The 20,817-nt window shown below is 51.0% G+C and overlaps 2 protein-coding genes across 10 annotated transcripts in view; one reads left to right on the top strand and one right to left on the bottom strand.

Moving 5' to 3' along the window:
* MAU2 (MAU2 sister chromatid cohesion factor) overlaps nt 1-14,105 on the bottom strand; it is a 37,340-nt gene extending 23,235 nt beyond the window's left edge. For all 5 annotated transcript variants that reach the window (XR_006694432.3, XR_286528.5, XM_005588538.5 and 2 more), the window contains exon 1: nt 13,812-14,105. Coding sequence is in view for 3 of the 5 variants with exons in the window: in XM_005588538.5 (XP_005588595.1) it covers nt 13,812-14,087 (276 nt within the window). In the remaining 2 variants the exon portion in view is untranslated. The remainder of the gene's footprint in view (nt 1-13,811) is intronic.
* Nucleotides 13,859-20,817, top strand: part of SUGP1 (SURP and G-patch domain containing 1) — a 47,164-nt gene continuing 40,205 nt past the window's right edge. For all 5 annotated transcript variants that reach the window (XR_012428595.1, XR_012428597.1, XR_012428596.1 and 2 more), the window contains exons 1-2: nt 13,859-14,476; nt 18,591-18,762. Coding sequence is in view for 2 of the 5 variants with exons in the window: in XM_005588537.5 (XP_005588594.3) it covers nt 14,443-14,476; nt 18,591-18,762 (206 nt within the window). In the remaining 3 variants the exon portion in view is untranslated. The remainder of the gene's footprint in view (nt 14,477-18,590; nt 18,763-20,817) is intronic.

Below are 20,817 nucleotides of genomic sequence, written 5' to 3'. Positions count from 1 at the left end.
AAGCATAACATGAGAAGTCAGTTTCAACTGGAGAATGGGTCTTGGGGGGCAAGGTCAGTCCTTCTGAGCAAGAGGCATTTGAAAGATGCTTGGCTGTGAGCAAAGTCAGCCTCTCAGAGGGGAGGGAGGGGGGCTCCAGGAAGGACCGACACAGGCACAACTATGGGATAGCACTGAAGACACACACCAGGAATGCAGTTCAGACAACAGGCTCCAACTCAGGGACCGCTGTGCCCTAAACTTCCATGTTCCAACAGGTTCCCGGGCTAGTCCAGGCCACTGACCACAGCCCATCAGATCACCCAGGCTCCCAAGCACAAGAGCCTAACGCTGTGCCCAGTGACCCACATGTGCCACACACATTCAGAGCAACCTGCGCCTGACAAGAGCCTTGGTGGTTGCTGGAAGGTGGATCTGGAGCAGAGCAGAAGACCCTAACTCATCACGCTCTGTGGGAGGACCACACGGGGCAGGGCAGCATGTGTGGCAAAGTATGGGAAGTGAGGGGCCAGTTCTCTAGGCAAAGGGGGAGCAGGAGGTGCTCCAGGCACTGAAGAGCACATGAAAAAGGCACAGAGGGCCAGGAAGGTCAGGCTGAAGCCCGAAGGTCTCTGCCACTCATGTGGCAACAGCGGCCACTCCTGGCTGAGGGTCAGAATGCCCTGGTGTCACCCCTGGAGGCTGACTCAGTCAGGGCTGGGAAATGAAAGCACCTGACCAGATGGGCATTTCAGACCATCCTGTATGCAGCAGAAAATTCACGAAGGGAGTGTGGAGGAGCCAGTGAGGCCCGGAGATCCACGGCTGGGGGCAGCCTTGGGGCTGGAGATCTCTAGGGCAAGGATGAATAGCAGCTGGGAATGTCACAGGTGCTGGGAAAGCACAGAGCTGCATCGAGAGCAGCTACTGCCAAGACACAGGGGGGCCAGGAGGACAGCTGTGGGAGAGAGCCCAAGCCCCGGGCTCCTGACACACACGCACCCACACGCAGGAGCTCAGATTACAGGCCCTCTGCCAGCCCAAGCGTCTGCTTCCTGTGGTCCCCTCTTGTGGCAGGGATAGGAGGGGCTCAGGGTCCTCAGAGTGGTGGGGCCAGCACCTGCCATCAAAAGTGCGGCCCCAGAGGCGAGGCGCCTCAGCCAGAGGCTGTGTGGGGGGACAGTGGGAATGTGTGTGATGTGAGAGAGGAGCAGAAGTTGGGGGCTTTTTTTCCACAGAAGCTGCTGAGAAGCCGGGTCCAACACGAGAAGCTCTGGAAGGCCACCAACTGGAAGGGATGGCCAATCACATATGAGAGAGGGGGCCGTGACAAAGGAGCTGTACTAGAGCCGGGCTGAGGTCTCCCCGAACCCTGAGATTTGGTGGTTCTGTGGTTCGGGCACCATGGGGCTAGCAAAGGGAAGCTCTTCAGACACAGTCCAGGGAGGACAGAGAGCACTGCCACGCATAAACAGCAGCCCCAGCCTGGCTGAGTAAGGTGCAAACCTGGCATCTGCAGCTGAGCCTGGCACCTGTGACAAAGCTGGCCTCATTTCTGTGTGTCACTGCATCCCAGCAGAGGTAAGCAAGATGACCAGTCAACAGGTGAATTCCCTCACCTCCCTTCGGGCGGAGAAGCTTTCCTTTCCAGTCTGTGGCCATGGGATGCTCTCCCCAGAGCTGACGACAGCCCACACAGGCACGTCCGTGGCGGGTAGACTTCAAGAGGATATGTCCAGTCACTTCATGCCTCAGAACACTGCACCCTCTTCTACAAAACTTTGGCCTATGTCACCGAGCTCAGGCCTGTGTGGGTCCAACAATGTCTCCTTATAGCAACAGCTTTTCTTTTTTTTTTTTTTGACATAGTCTCACTGTGTTGTCCAGGTTGGAGTGCAGCAGCATGATCATAGTTCACTGCAGCCTTGACCTCCTGGGCTCAAGTGATCCTCCCACCTCAGCCTCCTGAGTAGCTGGGACTACTGGTGCACACCACCATATCTGGCTAATATTTTAAATTTTTTGTAGAGATGGGGTCTGGCTATGCTGCCCAGGCTGGCCTCGATTTCCTAGGCTTGAGTGATTCTCCTATCTTGGCCTTGAAAGGTGCTGGGATTACAGGCGTTGGACACCACGCTTGGCCAGCAACAGCTTTGTGTCCCTTCCCCGTTTGGGGCCATTATATGGCTAACCTCAATCTATTCAGCACACAGTTGGACTGGACCTCATTTCTCCTGACCCCATGGACATCTCTTCTTCTTTTTTTTTTTTTTTGAGATGGAGTTTTGCTCTTGTTGCCCATGCTGGAGTGCAATGGGATGCTCGGCTCACCGCAACCTCTGCTTCCCAGGTTCAAGTGATTCTCCTGCCTCAGCCTCCCGAGTAGCTGGGATTACAGGCATGTGCCACCATGCCCGGCTAATTTTTGTATTTTCAGTAGAGACGGGGTTTCTCTATGTTGGTCAGGCTGGTCTCAAACTCCCGACCTCAGGTGATCCACTTGCCTTGGCCTCCCAAAGTGCTGGGATTACAGGCGTGAGCCACCGTGGCTGGCCGAGACATCTCTTCTTTGCAAGCCAGATATGCCTGCTGCTAACGGGCTCGCCTCTCTGCCAGCTCCGTCCGTCCATGCGAGGGCTAGACAGAGAGGATCCCATTTCCCCGGAGGAAGGTGAGGCTCTCAGTGAACCCTGGTGAACTGGGAAGTAACATGCCCAAAGGCTCCAAACACAAGCCTTCTCTTGTGGAAGGCCTTGTCCACTAGCGTCAGTGGGTGTCAGGAGCGCTGACTGGGAGCCAGAGGACTGGGTTCAAGGTGTGGGTCCACTGTGAGTTAGCAATGCTCTAAGGCACTTGGGAAATTACATCCCAGGGTTTTTAACATCCGTTTCCCAGGTATCTTTATTGCCCACTTTAAATACATACAGAGGACATTAGATAAAGCCCCTCTTTTTGTGACCAGCCTGGGCAACATAGCAAGATCCTGCCTCTTTAAAAAAAAAAAAAAGGCCGGGCGCGGTGGCTCAAGCCTGTAATCCCAGCACTTTGGGAGGCCGAGGCGGGCGGATCACGAGGTCAGGAGATCGAGACCATCCTGGTTGAGACGGTGAAACCCCGTCTCTACTAAAAAATACAAAAAAAACTAGCCGGGCGAGGTGGCGGGCGCCTGTAGTCCCAGCTACTGGGGAGGCTGAGGCAGGAGAATTGCGTGAACCCGGGAGGCGGAGCCTGCAGTGAGCTGAGATCCGGCCACTGCACTCCAGCCTGGGCGGCAGAGCGAGACTCTGTCTCAAAAAAAAAAAAAAAAAAAAAAAAAAAAATCAGCCAGGCTTGGTGATGCATGCTGTAGTGCCAGTTACTTGGGAGGCTGAGGTGGGAGGATCACTTGAGCCCAGGAGTTTGGGGCTACAGTGAGCTATGATCGCACTGCTACACTCCAGCCTGGGCAACAAGGAAAGAACCTGACTCTTAGGAAAAAAAGTCCCATGATGATTGACCTTAAAGTTGTGGCTGCAATGCCTGCAGCAGGCTGACATCCAGTAGGTGCTCGGGAAACATGCTGAACGAACAATGGCTTTATCCACTTGGATAATGACTAGAGTTCATTAGAGGAAAGTGAGGGCTTCTGTATAAGTGCAAATGGCCATAGAACGGTATGCCTTTCAGACACAAAGCCCTAAATGGCATGGGATTTCTCCCTGTCTTTAAATGCCACTACTTCTTCATTGCGACATTGGTGACACCTGGATCTCTCTGCATGAGGATACACATTCCTGAGGGGCAGGACGGGCCTGGTGTCAGGGTGAACCAGTCACTTCCCCAGGGCCATTAATCTGACACCTACTAAATGACTTCACTTTTGTATCTTTGTTAGACTTTTTTTTTTTTTTGCAGAGACAGGGAAGGTCTTGCTATGATGCACAGGCTGGTCTTGAACTTCCGGGTTCAAGTGATCCTCCCATCTCCCATCTCAGCTTTCCAAAGCACTGGGATTACAGTTGTGAGCCACCTCAACCAGCCCTCTGTATGACTTTTAGCATATATTTGGAAATCGGAAAAATATATCCAACTCACAAATTAAGGATGTAGAATGCCTTACCCAAGTTTGCTACCTCATCTACGTGATTTTTTTTCTTTTTTTGAGACAGAGCCTTGCTCTGTTGCCCACGCTGGAGTGCAGCGAGACAATTTCGGCTCACTGCAAGCTTCATCTCCCAGGTTCACGCCATTCTCCTGCCTCAGCCTCCCGAGTAGCTGGGACTACAGGCGCCCGCCACCTCGCCCGGCTAATGTTTTGTATTTTTTAGTAGAAATGGGGTTTCACCGTGTTAGCCAGGATGGTCTCGATCTCCTGACCTCGTGATCCACTGGCCTTGGCCTTGGCCTTCCAAAGTGCTGGAATTACAGGCGTGAGCCACCGCGACTGGCCTCTAATTTTTTTTTTTTTTTTTTTTTGAGACAGACTTTCGCTCTTATTGCCCAGGCTGAAGTGCAATGGCGCAATCTTGGCTCACGGCAACCTCCGGCTCCCGGTTTCAGCGATTCTCCTGCCTCAGCCTCCCGAGTAGCTGAGATTACAGGGCACGCGCCACCATGCCCGGCTAATTTTGTATTTTTGGTAGAGACGGGGTTTCTCTATGTTGGTCAGGCTGGTCTCGAACTCCTGACCTCTGGTGATGCACCCGCCTTGGTTTCCCAAAGTGCTGGGATCACAGGCATGAGCCACGGCGCCTGGCAGGCCCAACTAATTTTTTAACTTTTTTGTAGAGATGGGGGTCTTGCTATCTCTACAAAATCTAAATGAGATTTAGAAATCTAAATGAGTTTGAGACCAGCATGGTCTCAGGAGATACTACCGCCTCAGCCTCCCAAAGTGCTGGGATTACAGGCATGAGCTACTACGCCTGGCCTGTTGTTTTGTTTTTATAAGAGACAGGGCTGGCTGGGAGCAGTGGCTCACGCCTTAATCCCAGCACTTCGGGAGGCCAAGACAGGTGGACTGCTTGAGCTCAGGAGTTTGAGACCAACCTAGGCAACATGGCAAAACCCCATATCTACAAAATATGCAAAAATTAGCTGGGCATGGTGGTGTGTGCCTGTCACATCAGCTACTCCGGAGGCTGAGGCAAAAGAACCACATAAGCCCAGGAAGCAGAGGTTGCAGGGAGCTGACATCATGCCACTGCACTCCAGCCTGGGTGACAGAGTGAGACTTTATCTCAAAAAATAAAAAAAAATAAAAATTAAAAAATTAAAAAGACAGGGTTTTTGTCACCCAGGCTGGAATGCAGTGGTGCAATCATGGGTCACTGTAACCTTGAACTCCTAGGCTCAAGCGCTCCTCCTGCTTCAGCCTCCCAAGTAGCTGGGACTATAGGCATGTGTGGCTAATTTTTTTTTTTTTTTTTGGTAGAGACAGGGTCTTGCTATGCTGCCCAGGCTGGTCTCAAACTCCTGGGATCAAGTGATCCTCCCGCCTTCGCCTCCCGAAGTGCTGGGATAAGAGGCATGAGCCACCACGCCTGGCCCAAATTCAGTTGTTTTTTTTTTTAACTACCCTGTTGCTTGCAACTCCTCTGGGATGGAAGCACAGCATTTAGCAGCTTCCCTGGCCTCTTGCTGCTGTGTGACTGTGCCTAAGCACATTTTCCTGCAGTGGCTGGGTGTCACCACAGGTGAGTCTGAGGTGGGCCTTACCCTGTTAATTTGTTGAGGATCCAGGGAGACCTTGCTCTGTGAAGCACCAATGCAGGGCCTGGCATGTAGAAGGTGCCAATGATACTACAGTATCTGGCAATCACTAAGTAGAAGAACTGGGGTGGGAGAGGAAGGGACCAGCTGGTAGAGCCATGAGGTGACGGTTCCTAAACAGATTTCACATCCTGAAGTCAGAGGTGACTCAGAATGAGAGGGAAGGAAATAGAAACAAAAACAGGAGGAAACACAGATCACTTCATGAAACTGCTTAACGGCCAGCTCTGTACAAGTCTCTGCTCCCTGCAGATGGGATATGGAATTTAGCAGGACATAGTTGTGATCCTGAAGAATGAAAGAACTGCTCACGCTGGGCCTGATGAGGACAGGCTCAGACTGAGCCCTACTGGGTCTTAAAACAAAAGGAAGCATTTAATCACTTGCTGAGAAGGTGAACCATAGATGCTCAGGCTAAACCTGGATGCAGAATTAAGTATCTGACCAGCACAGTCTGGAGCTGCTTTCTAAGTCAGATGAGCAAAATCACCATTAAAAAGCAGCCCTGGTCCAACCACAGATAAAGCATGCATGGCATTGACACAGAGAAAGCATGCATGGCACACGCAGTCCGAAAACACCACTGTTCAAAGAATGACTGCCTGGATTACAGAAAATAGTAAGTTCTTCCAGAGAGGCGGCATTTAGTCCTGGGTGGCTTTCAAATCAGGAAAACCTAAGAATGATGATGCACTTCCCAGGCCAACGGATAAAGGGGACTGAGATCAAAAGTAAGAAAGTTAAGGGGGAAATGGATATGCAGGTACATTCTCTTGATTCAACAGCAGAAGTCCAAATGATCAAGAGGGATCTGTCTGCTTAAAAGACAGGCAGGAAAATAAGACAAAAGCCGTAGGACCTGGAAGAGAGGAGAAGACTGAAAACTCACAGGGATGGGTGTACAGTAAGAGAGAGATTAAGAGGAAAGCAAAATACAGAAGAACACAACCCGGCAGAATCTATGCAAATGGCATTGCAAAAATCTTTTTTTTTTTTTTTGAGACAGGGTCTCTGTCTGTCACCCAGACTGGATTGCAGTGGCAGGAACACGGCTCACTGATGCCTCAACCTTCTGGGCTCAAGTCATCCTCACGCCTCAGCTTCCCAAGTAGCTAGGACTACAGGTGTGAGCCACCACGGGCCCACTAATTTTCAAATTTTTTGTAGAGGCAGGGTAGTGCCCAGGATGGTCACTGTGAATTCTCTAGCCAAGAAATTTCTAAATAAAGGGACAACGCTTAGAGTCATCAACCATTTACTTAGGGGAGTCCCAGAGTAGCCAAAACACACCACATCTCTGCCAAAACCATACTCAGAGAAGGAAGGCTTTCAGGCAAAGTGTCCTGCCATGCACTGTAACAGCTCCAGGATGTGCTGAGCAGACCCAGGGAACAAGGTGGCCGGCAGGTGTTCTGAGGCCCCACAGAGGCAAGAGTCACTGAGACACCAACTACTGTGACCCCCAAAACGCTGCTGAGGAGTTCCAGACTAGCGTGGCCAACATAGTGAAAACCCATCTCTAATAAAAGCAGAAAAAATTAGCCTGGCATGGTGGTGGGCACCTGTAATCCCAGTTGTTTTGGAGGCTGAGGCAGGAGAATAGCCTGAACCTGAGAGGCAGAGGTTTTAATGAGCTGAGACTGCACCACTGCACTCCAGCCTGGGCAACAGAGTGAGAGTCCACCTGGAAAAAAAAAAAAAAAAATGGCTGGGCACAGTGGCTCACGCCTGTAATTCCAACACTTTGGGAGGCTGAGGCGGGCAGATCACGAGGTCAGGAGATGGAGACCATCCTGACTAACACGGTGAAACCCCATCTCTACTAAAAACACAAAAAATTAGCTGGGCGCGGTAGCGGGTGCCTGTAGTCCCAGTTACTAGAGAGGCTGAGGCAGAACGGTGTGAACCCGGGAGGCGGAGCTTGCAATGAGCTGAGATAGCACCACTGCAGTACAGCCTGGGCCAAAGAGCAAGACTCCGTCTCAAAAAAAAAAGTTGCTGGGGAGGCTGTGTGTGGTGGCTCACACCTGTAATTCCAGCACTTCAGGAGGCCGAGGCAGGTGATTGCTTGAGGCCCAGAGTTTAAGACTAGCCTGGGCAACATATTGAGACCCTAGCTCTATAGAAAATATAAAAATAAATACAATTAAATTTTTAAAAAGCTGCTGAGGAAAGGAAGACACACCCTCTTTGACTCTGATGGGGATTTTTTCTTAAAGTTTTGAGACAGGGTCTCGGTCTGCTGTCCAGGGTGGAATGCAGTGGCACGATCACAGCTCACTGTAGCCTCAACTTCCTGGGATCAAGTAATCGTCTTGCCTTAGCGTCCTCAGTAGCTGGGACCACAGTCATGTGCCACCAGGCCTGGATAATTTGTGCGCGTGTGTGTGTGTATGTGTATATATATGTGTATATATATATATATATTTGGTAGAGATAGGGTTTTGCTATGTTGCCCAGGCTGATCTTGAACTCCTGGGCTTAAGCAATCTGCCCACTTTGGCCTCACAAAGTCCTGGGATTGCAGGTGTGAGCCACCACACTCGGCCTGATGGGGACAATTAATGGATGATTCTTTCAAAGTTAGTTGACTTGATGAAACAGACGAGTAAGTATATTATATATCTTTCTAGATGACTTAAAATGCAGTTGAGGGCCAGGCGTGGTGACACACACCTATAGTCCCAGCTACTCAGGAGGCTGAGGTGGGAGGATCATTTGAACTCACAGGGCGGAGGTTACAAAGATTTGAGATCGTGCCATTGCACTCCAGCCTGGGCAACAGAGTGAGACTCTGTCTCAAAAAAAAAAAAAAAAAAAAAAAAAAAAAATGCAGTTGAGGAGACCATTAGAAATTGACAGAAGCAGATACAAGAAAAATAACCTTAAATAAAAATGCGATGACCAAGGAGGCTGGGGTCTCTGAGAGAAAGCAAAAGACGGTGAAAACAATAGGAAAGCTGGATGTAGCACTGAGTTCGGTGGCCAATGATAGGTTTTTTTTTTTTTTTGGGGGGGACAGAGTCTTGCTCTGTTGCCAGGCTGGAGTGCAGTGGCGCGATCTCAGCTCACTGCAACCCCCACCTCCCGGGTTCAAGGAATTCCCCTGCCTCAGCCTCCCAAGTGGCTGGGATTACAGGCGTGCACCATCACACCTGGCTAATTTTTTGTATTTTAGTAGAGACGGGGTTTCTCCATGTTGGCCAGGATGGTTTTGATCTCCTGACCTTGTGATCTGCCCGCCTCAGCCTCCCAAAGTGCTGGGATTACAGGTGTGAGCCACCGCACCCGACCCAGTAATAGGTTTTACCTAAGCACTTATGTTAGAGAAAATTACTTCAGTAAAGAAGAGCAGAGAGACGCCGGGTGTGGTGGCACGCCTGTAATCCCAGCACTTTGGGAGGCCAAGGCGGGTGGATCCCTTCAGGTCACTTTGAGACCAGCCTGGCCAACGTGGTGAAACCCTGTCTCTACCAAAAATACAAAAATTAGCTGGGCATGGTGGCACATGCCTGTAATCCCAGCTACTCAGGAGGCTGAGGCACAAGAATCACCTGAACCTGGGAGGTGGAGGTTACAGTGAGCTGAGGCTGCACCAACTGCACTCTAGCCTGGGTGACAGAGCGAGAGTCTGTCTCAAAAAAATAAAAATAAGGCTGGGCGCAGTGGCTCAAGCCTGTAATCCCAGCACTTTGGGAGGCTGAGGCGGGCAGATCACCTGAGGTCAGGATTTCGAGACCAGCCTGAGCAACATGATGAAACCTCATCTCTACTAAAAATACAAAATTAGCCGGGCGTGGTGGCACATGCCTGTAATCCTAGCTACTCAGGAGGCTGTGGTAGGAGAATCGTTTGAACCCAGGAGGTAGAGTTTGCAGTGAGCTGAAATCACGCCACTGTACTCCAGCCTGGGTAATAGGAGCGAAACACATTCTCAAAAAAATAAAAAATAAAACAGGCTGGGCGTGGTGGCTCACGCCTGTAATCCCAGCACTTTGGGAGGCCAAGGCAGGTGGATCACCTGACATTAGGAGTTCGAGGCCAGCCTGACCAACATGGTGAAACCCCATCTTCACTAAAAGTACAAAAATTAGCTGGGCGTGGTGGTGGGCGCCTGTAATCCCCGTTGCTCGGAAGGCTGAGGCAGGAGACTCGTTTGAACCCAGGAGGCGGAGGTTGCAGTGAGCCAAGACTGCGCCATTGCACTCCAGATCCTGGGTGACAGAGCAAGACTCCATCTCAAAAAATAAATAAATAAAATAAAATAAAAGTAACAATAAAAATAAAAAGAACAGCAGAAAGAATGAGCAAGGAGAAAAGTCACAAAATACTGCAAAATACTGTTACACTGGGTTGTCTCTCAGAGAAGATACTGGAATCTCTTCAGCCATTTGCTTTTCAGAACTAGAAACCAGCAAACCACTTCTTTTTTTTTTGATGTGGAGTCTCGCTCTGTTGCCCAGGCTGGAGTGCAGTGGCACAATCTCGGCTCACTGCAAGCTCTGCCTCCCGGGTTCACGCCATTCTCCTGCCTCAGCCTCCCTAGCAGCTGGGACTACAGGTGCCCACCACCACACCCGGCTAATTTTTTGCATTTTTAGTAGAGATGGGGTTTCACCATGTTAGCCAGGATGGTCTCGATCTCCTGACCTCATGATATGCCTGCCTCAGCCTCCCAAAGTGCTGGGATTACAGGCGTGAGCCACCGCGCCCGGCCCAGCAAACCACTTCGAAGCAGATAACATATCATGATTCTTTATTAAGTAGCTCAGGGGAAGGAAAGAATAAAAGTTGATAGCTCCCTGATTGGGAAAAAATGAGCAATTAATAAAGAATGAAGATGAAAGAAAGCACAATTAAGTTGTAACACAAAAAGAATTCGCAAATGTTGGTGGAAGGAAAACCGTATAGAAAACATCACTTTAACTAAAAGCTGGAAAAATTCTCAGTTTGGATGCAACTGACAAAAAGAACGGGATTCCCAGGCATAAAGTTGGTGTGAGCTACAGAGGGCACCATGTGGCTCAGCGGAAGACCCTTCAAGATTCAAAGTTCCATTAAACAGAGCAAAGGCACTTCACAAGAAGGGTTTAAATTATGGGTCCAAAACCCAAGTGGTAAAGCGAGCAATTTGCAGCATGACTGCTTCTCCTAGACAGGGCTGAGTGGGCGAAATACAACGGTACACACAGTGACTATTAGCCACTGCCAGAAACAGGCTGAACAGCCCTGGGAGACAAGGTAAGGCAGGCGGTGGGAGTTGTTCATGGAGAGAAAGGAGAGTTTCGGAACCAAACATCCACTGGAGATGCTGGGCCACCAGACCCCTCCCAGTCAATAAAGCCTGGTGTCTCATTTGATCTCAGCCTCATCATGACCCTGGAGAGACCCTGATACCATCTGCCAGTCCCTGACAGCTTGGGCACTCCTTGAAATCAACCTGATCCCCTGAGTGGTTCTCCAGGCTCCCTGCCCCACCCATTCAGGCCTCTGCTCAAATGTCACTCCCACAAATAGAGACTCTCTCACCACCTCTGCCAAAAATAGCTCCACGTCAACTCCATCCCTTCTCCCTGGTCCACTTCTCATGGTTCTTCCATCACTGCCTAACCTCTTACCATATGCTTATCATTTGTCTTCCTCACGAAAACCCAGGCTTACATGGGCAGAAACTATTACAGCCATTGCTGATCCCCCAGCACCAAAAATAGGGCTTGGCAGCCTGCATGAGCTGAACAAAATCTGTTGAATGAATCAAAGAAAAAAAAACTTCACCAAAACAATAATGATCTTGGCATGTAACCTGGTTATCACTGAGCTGGAGTTTGGGCTCAGTTTTATCAATAACTTGTTGTGCAGCCTTGGGCAAATCACTTTATCTCTCTGGGCGTATAATGCCTCCTTTCTGAAACAAGGCAGTTGATCAAGTGAGGACTAAAGTCACCTTCCAGGCTGGGCACAATGGCTCAAGCCTGCGGTTCCAGCACTTTGGGAGGCTGAAGCAGGTGGATGGCTTGAGCTCAGGAGTTCAAGACCTTGTCTTTACAAAAAACACAAAAATTAGCTGGCTGTGGTGGTGGGTACCTGTGGTCCCAGCTACTCAGGAGGCTGAGATGGGAGGACTGCTTGAGCCCAGGAGGTCAAGGCTGCAGTGAGCCGAGATCATGCCAGTGCACCCCAGCCTGGGTGATGGAGCGAGACCCTGTCTCAAAATAAACAAACAAACAAACCTGGCCAGATGTGGCGGCTTACACCTATAATCCTAGCACTTTGGGAGGACAAGATGGGCGGATCACTTGAGGTCAGGAGTTCGAAACCAGCCTGACTAAATGGTGAAACCCCATCTCTACTAAAAATACAAAAATTAGTGAGATGAGGTGGCATATGCCTGTAATCCCAGCTACTTGGGAGGCTGAGGCAGCAGAATCGCTTGAACCCATGAGACAGAAGTTGTAGTGAGCCAAGACTGCGCCACTACACTCCAGCCTGGTGACAGAGCGGGACACCGTCTCAAAAAAAAAAAAAAAAAAAAGAAAAAAATCATCTAGGGCTGGGCGCGATCGCTCATGTCTGCAATCTTAGCACTTTGGGAGGCCAAGGCAAGTGGATCACAAGGTCAGGAGTTCAAGACCAGCCTGGCCAATATTGTGAAACCCTATCTCTACCAAAAATACAAAAATTAGCCAGGCGTGGTGGCGCACACCTGTAGTCCCAGCTACTTGGGAGGCTGAGGCAGAAGAGTCACTCGAACCCAGGAGGCAGAGGTTGCAGTGGGCCGAGGTCGCGCCACTGCACTTCAGCCTGGGTGACAGAGCAAGACTCCGTCTCAAAAAAAAAAAAAAAAAAAAAAAAAAAAATTAGTTGGGTGTGGTGGCAGGAGCCTGTAATCTCAGCTACTCTGGAACCTGAAGCAGGAGAATCACCTGAACCCGGGAGACGGAGGTTGCAGTGAGCTGAGATCCTGCCATTGAGCTACAGCCTGGGCAACAAGAGCGAAATTCCCTCTCAAAATAAACAAATAAATAAAATAAAGTCTCCTTCCAACTTTTCAGTCTGCGAAACAAAGATTTGATCTGTTCCTCAAGGCAACTTGTTACTAGCTGAGGGTGAGTCCCAGTTACTCTGGAGGCTGAGGCGGGAGAATGGCGTGACTTCGGGAGGCGGAGGTTGCAGTGAGCCGAGATCGTGCCACTGCACTCCAGCCTGAGCGACAGAGCGAGACTCCGTCTCAAAAAAAAAAAAAAAAAAAAAAAAGGGCCACTCTCCCGCATTCTTTGAGGCACCAAGATGACACAAGTCAGGTTGGGTCAGGGGAGGGACTCACTCGGAAGAGGATGGACTAGTAGATGGTAGACCCAGTGGATACAGAAAAAGTAGGAGCTGCGAAATCCCCTAATACTGAAACTGAAAAGCGGGTCCTGGAATCCAGAACCCCTGTTTCTCCTCCTCATAGACCTCAAATGACCAACTCCAGACTCTGGGTCTCAGCTTCCCTCGTATGACACCAGGCATTATTGATGGGTGCACGAGACCCTCCAGAAACCACGAGTCCCAAACTTCCACGTCCAAGGAGGAGGATGCCCTTCCAGGTTCCTGAGAGACCAGACTTCCGATTCCCGGGGGAATGCCAGGGGTCTCGCCTCCGCCAACCCCTACCCCAAGTCACTTTAGGTGGAAGCGTTTGGGGCTTGATGCTCCCGAAGCTGAACCAGGAGGAGCTAGTAGCTTCAGGACCCTGTGATGTCCCCATCGCCACCAACAGGTAGGATCCTCCTGAAAACCAGACGATTTGCGGATCCTGTTGCTCCCAAGAACAAGCAACTTTTAGACTAAAGTGACGGGGCTCCTGGAGCCCTGTCATCAGAGACGGGAAGTAAGGCGTGGGGGGCGAGGCCTTCGTGTCCCCTGAGAGGCTGGTGGCTTTAGGGTCCGGCAGAGGCGGGCGGGGGTCCTGTGGCTTTGACGGAGGTCGCGCCCCCAGGTCGCCGAGGAGCGGCCCCCGCCCGTCGCGGTCGCGACCCGTCAGCCCAGGTCTTGCAAGGAGCCCGCGACTCCTCCCTCGCGGCCCGGCCCGCGCTCACCGCCTTCTCCAGGTGGCTGCGCGCCTGCTCGCTGTTCTTGGTGTGGTGATAGAGAACGGAGCCCAGTTGCAGGTGTGTACGGGCCTCGATGCGCTGGGGCGGCTTGAAGGGGAACACGGCCTGCAAGCAGTGCACGCACAGGCGGATTTTGGGCGGACTGGAAGTGCGGAAGTGCTCAGCGAAGCCCAGAAGCGCCAGGTACCAAGAGTCGGCCGCCTCGGCCTGCGCAGCCTGCGCCGCCGCCGCCTGCGCCGCCGCCGCCGCCTGAGCCGCCATTTTGGCCTCCACAACAACAAGCCGCCGCCACAGGGAGGCGGAAGCAGGCGCGCGAGGCGGGGTCGGGCTCTCTCGCGGCTTCCGCGAGATCTGCCGCCCAAAGCATCCTGGAACATGTAGTTTGTATTTGGGATGACCGCCGCTCCGGGAAGGTGTAAAAAGGGCGACGCCGTCTGGTTATCATGACTGGGACTTAGGCATCGCCGATAGGATGAGGCTTTCGTTTCTGGAGGTAAAAAACCCAGTCGTCCACGCAGGAATAGGGAGAGTCTGACCGAGGCGGACTACATCTCCCATCAGGCGATGCACACTATAACAAGGCCCCTTAAGTGGTGCCGGAGCATTGTGGGATTGGATGAGTCTCAAGATGGACAACCGGGATGTTGCAGGTAACAGCCCCCGCCTCCCCTCAGGCGCCTGCCTGGGTCCCTGGGGCTAGGTGTCTCCCCTTACTCCTCGGGTCCGTCTTATTGCGACCCGTGGATCCCTCGCTTCAGCCCGGGGCAGCCCAAAGCTTCGGCTTCTGCACCTCTTGGTTTCTCGAGACCCCAGACCCAGGTTGCTGGCCGCCCCCGCCTGGTTTGCTGAGGACGCACGGATCTCCGTAGAGGCCGCCACCCGGCTCAGCCCTGCCTCCCGTTTCCAAAACAACCGCCTTCAGGGCTGCTCCAACCTCCGTTCCCCAATACAGCGCAACCTTGGGCTGTCCCTGCACCCCACTTCTCGTGGCAGCTGCCCTCTGGTTTGTGTCCCGCTTTCTGAAAAAGCTGCTTTTCCGAAGTGCTTTGAGGCTCCCTTGACACACTTTCCCGCGTCTTTTGACCCTCACTTTGCTGCAAACCTTGGCTTTTCTACTTTCCCAGAATAGAATGCATTTATCCATCAGCAAATACTTAGGGCGTGCTCACTGTGTGCCAGGCACTGTGCTAGGCGCTACGCCTGCAGCGGTGACCGAAGCAGGGCCCTACTTTTCTGGAGGTTGCTTTCTACTGGGGAGTCAGTGCATTAATAAGAAAATATTTACAAAGACTTACGTATGATGTGAGGTGGAGAGTGGAGGCTCCTGATACAGGGTAGTCAGGAAAGACCTTTTGTTTCTTTCTTTTTTTTTTTTTTGAGACAGGGTCTCACTTTGTTGCCCAGGCTGTAGCGCAGTAGCACAATCACGGCTCACTGTGGCTCCCTGGGTTCAGGTGATCCTCCCACCTCAGCCTCCCAAGTAGCTGGGACCACAGGTGCGTGCCACCACACACAGCGAATTTGTGTATTTTTTTTGTGTTGCCACGTTTCCCATGCAGGTCTGGAACTCCTAGGCTCAAGCGATCCTCCCACCTCAGCCTCTTAAAGTGCTGGGATTACGTCAAGGTGTGAGCCACCACACCTGGCCCAAGGAAGGGCGCTTTTAAGTAGAAGACATTTCAGTTGAGACAGTGAATGCCAGCTCTGGGAATCCCTGGAGGGTGGAGCTTTCCACACAGAGGGGGGCCAGTAAATGCAGAGGCCCTGGTAGGATGGGCTTGTCCTTTTGAAGAATGTCAAGGATGAAGCAGAAGGGAGGGGAACCATCTGGCAGGGCCTTGAAAATGGCCTTTTAGAATTCTTTTTTTCTGAAGCGGAGTTTCGCTCTGTCTCGCAGGCTGAAGTGCAGTGGCACGATGTCGGCTCTCTGCAACTTCTACCTGCCGGGTACAAGCCATTCTCCTGCCTCAGCCTCCTGAGTAGCTGGGATTACAGGTGCCCGCCACCGCACCTGGCCAATTTTTTTTTCTTTTTTTTTGTATTTTTAGTAGAGACGGGGTTTCACCCTGTTGGCTAGGCTGGTCTCGAACTCCTGACTTCAAGTGATTTGCCTGCTTCAGCCTCCCAAAGTGCTGGAATTACAGATGTGAATCACCATGCCCAGCTCAGACTTCTAAAATTTGGATTTTATTCTGAGTCCCATGGGGAACCTCTGAGGTGTCTTCCCTGTCTCAATGCTATCACCCTCGTCTGAAGACGTCATTGTCTGTTGCTTGGAGCCAGTGAGCCTCCCTGGTCTTGTTGCCTATGGATTCTCTGGCCGAAATGATTACCTAGTAGCCAGGATGAAAATAAAAAGACCCTGTGGATATTGGCTAGGTGTGGTGATCCACACCTAAAATCTCAGCGCTTTGGGAGGCTTAAATGGGAGGCTCCCTTGAGGACAGGAGTTCAAGACTAGCCTGGGCAACATAGCAAAAACCTGTCTCTACAAAAACTAAAATAAATAGCTAGGCCTGGTGGAGTGTGCCTGTAGTCCTAGGTACTCAGGTGCTGAGGTGGGAGAATCTCTAGAGCCCAGGAGTTTGAGGATACAGTGAGCTGTGATCATGCAACTGCCCTCTGGCCTGGGCAACTCAGTGAGACCCCGTCTCAAAAAACAAACAAACAAAAAAGGCGGCCGGGTGCTGTGGCTCATGCCTGTAATCCCAGCACTTTGGGAGGCCGAGGTGGGTGGATCACTTGAGGTCAGAAGTTTGAGACCAGCCTGGCCAACACGGTGAAATCCCATCTTTACTAAAAATACAAAAAAATTAGACAAGCGTGGTGGCAGATGCCTGTAATCCCAGCTACTCGGGAGGCTGAGGCAGGAGATTCGCTGGAACTTGAGAGGTGGAGGTTGCAGTGAGCCGAGATCGTGCCATGGCACTCTAGCCTGGGGGAAAAGAGCAAGAGTTCATCTCAAAAAAAAAAGAAGGCTGGGTTCGGTGGCTCACGCCTGTAATCCCAGATCTTTGAGAGACTTAAATGGGAGGCTCCCTTGAGGACAGGAGTTCGAGACAAGCCTGGACAACATGGAGAAACCCTAACTCTACTGAAAATATAAAGATTTGCCAGGCGTGGTGGTGAGTACCTGTAATCCCAGCTACTCAGGAGGCTGAGGCAGGAGAATCACTTGAACCTGGGAGGTGGAGGTTGCAGTGAGCCGCGATGGGGCCACTGCACTCCATATTGGCTGACAGAGTAAGACTCTACCTCAAAAAAAAAAAAAGCCACTGGGGCACAGTGGCTCATGCCTGTAAATCCCATCACTTTGGGAGGCCAAGGTGGAAAGAATGTTTGAGACCAGCCTGGGCACTATAGGAAGACCTCATCTCTATGAAAAAATTTAAAAATTAGCCAAGTGAGGTGGTGCATGCCTGTAATCCCAGCTATTCAGGAGACTGAGGTGGGAGGATTGCTTGAGCCAGGGAGGCGGAGGCTGCAGTGAGCCGAGATCACACCACTGCACTCCAGCCTGGGAAACAGAGCCGGACTCTGTTTCAAAAAAAAGACCCAATGAATCTTGTCATTCTTCATCTTAGTGCTTCTCCATCACTCCCCAAAGCCCTTATAATAAAGCACAGGGCCAGGCGCATGCCTGTAATCCCAACACTTTGGGAGGCCGAGGTGGGCAGATCACGAGTTCAGGAGATCGAGACCATCCTGGCTAACACGATGAAACCCCATCTCTACTAAAAAACAAACAAACAAACAAACAAACAAAAAATTAGCCAGACATGGTGGCGGGCGCCTGTAGTCCCAGCTACTCGGGAGGCTGAGTCAGGAGAATGGCGTGAACCCGGGAGGCAGAGCTTGCAGTGAGCAGAGATCGCGCAACTGCACTCCAGCCTGGGCGACAGAGCGAGACTCCATCTCAAAAAAATAAAAAATAAAAAAATAAAGTCACCGATGCTCTGACATGCCCTGCCTCTCTCTGTCCTTGGAGCAGGCTCCTCTAAACATGCTGCTCCTTGGATGTACCAGCCTTCTTCCTGCCCTGAGCTTTCGCATATGCTCCTTGTGCCCAGATATCTCCCTTTTGGCTTTTCATGATGCTGGCTTCTTATTTGTTTTTTCTGGTTTAAATACCTCTTCCTCTAGTGTTTATTTTCTGGGTGCCCTACCTGCATATGTACTCTCCTGTTACTATTTTTCACCATTTTTTGGTTTCCAGCAGAGCTCTTACAATATTGTGCAGTTACTTTTTTTTTTTTTTTTTTTGAGACGGAGTCTTGCTCTGTTGCCAGGCTAGAGTGCAGTGGCACCATCTCAGCTCACTGCAACCTTTGCCTCCCTGGTTCAAGCAATTCTCCTGCCTCGGCCTACCTAGTAGCTGGGGTTATGGGCACAGGTCACCATGCCCAGCTAATTTTTGTATTTTTAGTGGAGACAGGGTTTCACCATGTTGGCCAGGCTGTTCTCGATCTCCTGACCTCAGGTGATCCACCTGCCCTTGCCTCCCAAAGTGCTGGGATTACAGGCATGAGCCTCCACGCTGGCCCGAAAGTTACTCTTTTGTTTTGGGTCTATTGTCTTCCCAGCCCGAAGCAAGTCCCACGTGGGCAGAGACCTGCGCTCTCTCTCTGTTACGTGTTTGCTGAATCAATGAACCAATAAATGTATAAATTAATCTGAACATCAGTTGCTCTCTGGCCTGTCACAGCTTCTTGGGGTGTTTATGGAGTGAAGGTGATTTCTGACGTACTCCTTTTCCCTTCCCAGGAAAGGCTAACCGGTGGTTTGGGGTTGCTCCCCCTAAATCTGGAAAAATGAACATGAACATCCTTCACCAGGAAGAACTCATCGCTCAGAAGAAACGGGAAATTGAAGCCAAAATGGAACAGAAAGCCAAGCAGAATCAGGTGGCCACCCCTCAGCCCCCACATCCTGGCGAGTAAGTGCCTCCTGGGGCCTGGATGGGGCCTGAATGGGAGTCTTTGAGGGTCACCATCACAGGGTTTGGCTTGTGAGGGCAGTCAGCATGTGCTTGCACCCAGCCATAGCCTGATGATCCAAGGAATGACCCAGATGCCCTTGGGAGGCTCACTGTGGCAAGAGAGAAATGAGGAATACGTGGGAGCCCAGAGGACAGCCTGCCAGCTCATCCACTCAGCAGTTACTTACTGTCAGCCAGCTGTGGTGTGGTGCAGAGGGCAGGGGTATAACAGTGTAAAGATCTCTGCGTTGAGTCCAGATGTGCTGCCTCACACCTGTAATCCTAGCCTTGGGGAGGCTGAGGCAGAGGATCACTAGAGGCCAGGAGTTTGAGACCATATTTGCCAACATAGTGAAACCCCGCCTCTACTAAAAAATACAAAAAATTAGCTGGGCATTGTGGTACTTGCCTGTGGTCCCAGCTGCTCAGGAGGCTGAGGCACGAGAATCTCTGAGATCTGGGAGGCAGAAGTTACAGTGAGTTGAGATCGTGCCACTGCACACTACCCTGGGCCACAGAGTGAGACTGTCTCAAAAAAAAACAAAACAAAAAAAAACAAAACTCTGCCCTTATGGAGTCACAAACTACTAGCAAAGGGATGTGGGTGCCACCCCAGAGCTCCTGGAAGATAACACAAGGCAGTGTGTTCCCAGGCCCCGTGGCCACAGTAAGGCCACAGAGAAGCTTTGCATCCTGAAAGCCCAGGTGGAGCCGGCCACTGAGGAAGCAGAGAAAGGCCTGCCCAGCAGAGAGCAGAAAGGGGAGACAGCCCATATGTGGAGGGCCAGCCTGAGCTGCTGTACCAAAGGGGCTGTCCCTTAGTGGATGGGAGGTGGATGGTAGCTCAGCAAGGGTTTCCTCTTGCCTGTCCTGAGAAACACTGATGGCACCAAGGGTTTTGATCAAGGGTTGGTGTTATGATGAGGATGACCAGATCCAAGATTTTTTGGCTGGAGGTTGATAATCTGAGATGCAGGCCCCTTCCTCTGTGGTCTGGAATATAGTGTGTGTCAACCTTCCCCAAGGCCTTGTCCCAGTTCTAACCTTTCCTTTTCTTTTTTTTTTTTTTCTTCGAGACGGGGTTTTGTTCTGTCACCCAGACCGGAGTGCAGTGGTGGGATCATGGCTCACTGAAGCCTTGAACTTTTGGGCTTTAGCAGTTCTCCTGCCTCAGCCTCCCAAGTAGCTGGGACCACAGGCACATGCCACCATGCCTGGCTAATTTTTTCTATTTTTTGTAGAGATGAGGTATTGTTATGTTGCCCAGGTTGGTCCCGATCTCTTAGACTCAAGTGATCCTCCCACCTTGGCCTCCCAAAGGGATTACAGGTGTGAGCCACTGCACCCAGCAGCTCTTGCCTTTTCTTTTTTCTTTTCTTTTTGTTGCCCAGGCTGGAGTGCAGTGGCGCAATCTCAGCTCACCACAACCTCTGCCTCCCAGGTTCAAGCGATTCTCCTGCCTCAGCCTCCCAGGTAACTGGGATTACAGGCATGCGCCGCCATGCCTGGCTAATTTAGTATTTTTAGTAGAGACTGGGTTTCTCTATGTTGGTCAGGCTGGTCTCAAACTCCCGACCTCAGGTGATCCACCCATCTTGGCCTCCCAAAGTGCTGGGATTACAGGTGTGAGCCACTGCGCCTGGCCAAGAACCAGCATTTTTATCTCCCAGTATTTGTTACCAGTGGTTTTCAGGTAGGAGCCTTTCACTGTACTCTACAGCCTGAATGTGATTTCTTGTCTTTCCTTGTCCCCACCTCTTCCTGGTCCCTCCTGAGTGAAGTTCTCTGAGGGGTGCCCAGAATGTCCTGGTTGTTTAGTGTCAACATTGAACCTCCTCTTTCATATAAAATTACTTCTACTCCTTTTTTTAAACTTTAAAGGTAATTCACGTACATGGTAGGAAATCCAGGAAGTAGAGGAGAGGTAAACAAAAAACCAAAGTCACTCGTAACTCTGCAACCCAGAGATAAGCGCTGGTTGAGTGTTGAGGTGTTTTTCTATTTAATTTAATT

This window comes from Macaca fascicularis, chromosome 19 (assembly GCF_037993035.2).
Source record: "Macaca fascicularis isolate 582-1 chromosome 19, T2T-MFA8v1.1".
NCBI classification, from domain to species: domain Eukaryota; kingdom Metazoa; phylum Chordata; class Mammalia; order Primates; family Cercopithecidae; genus Macaca; species Macaca fascicularis.
The sequence above is the reverse complement of the archived record's forward strand: the minus strand, read 5'-3'. Positions and strand labels throughout refer to the sequence as shown.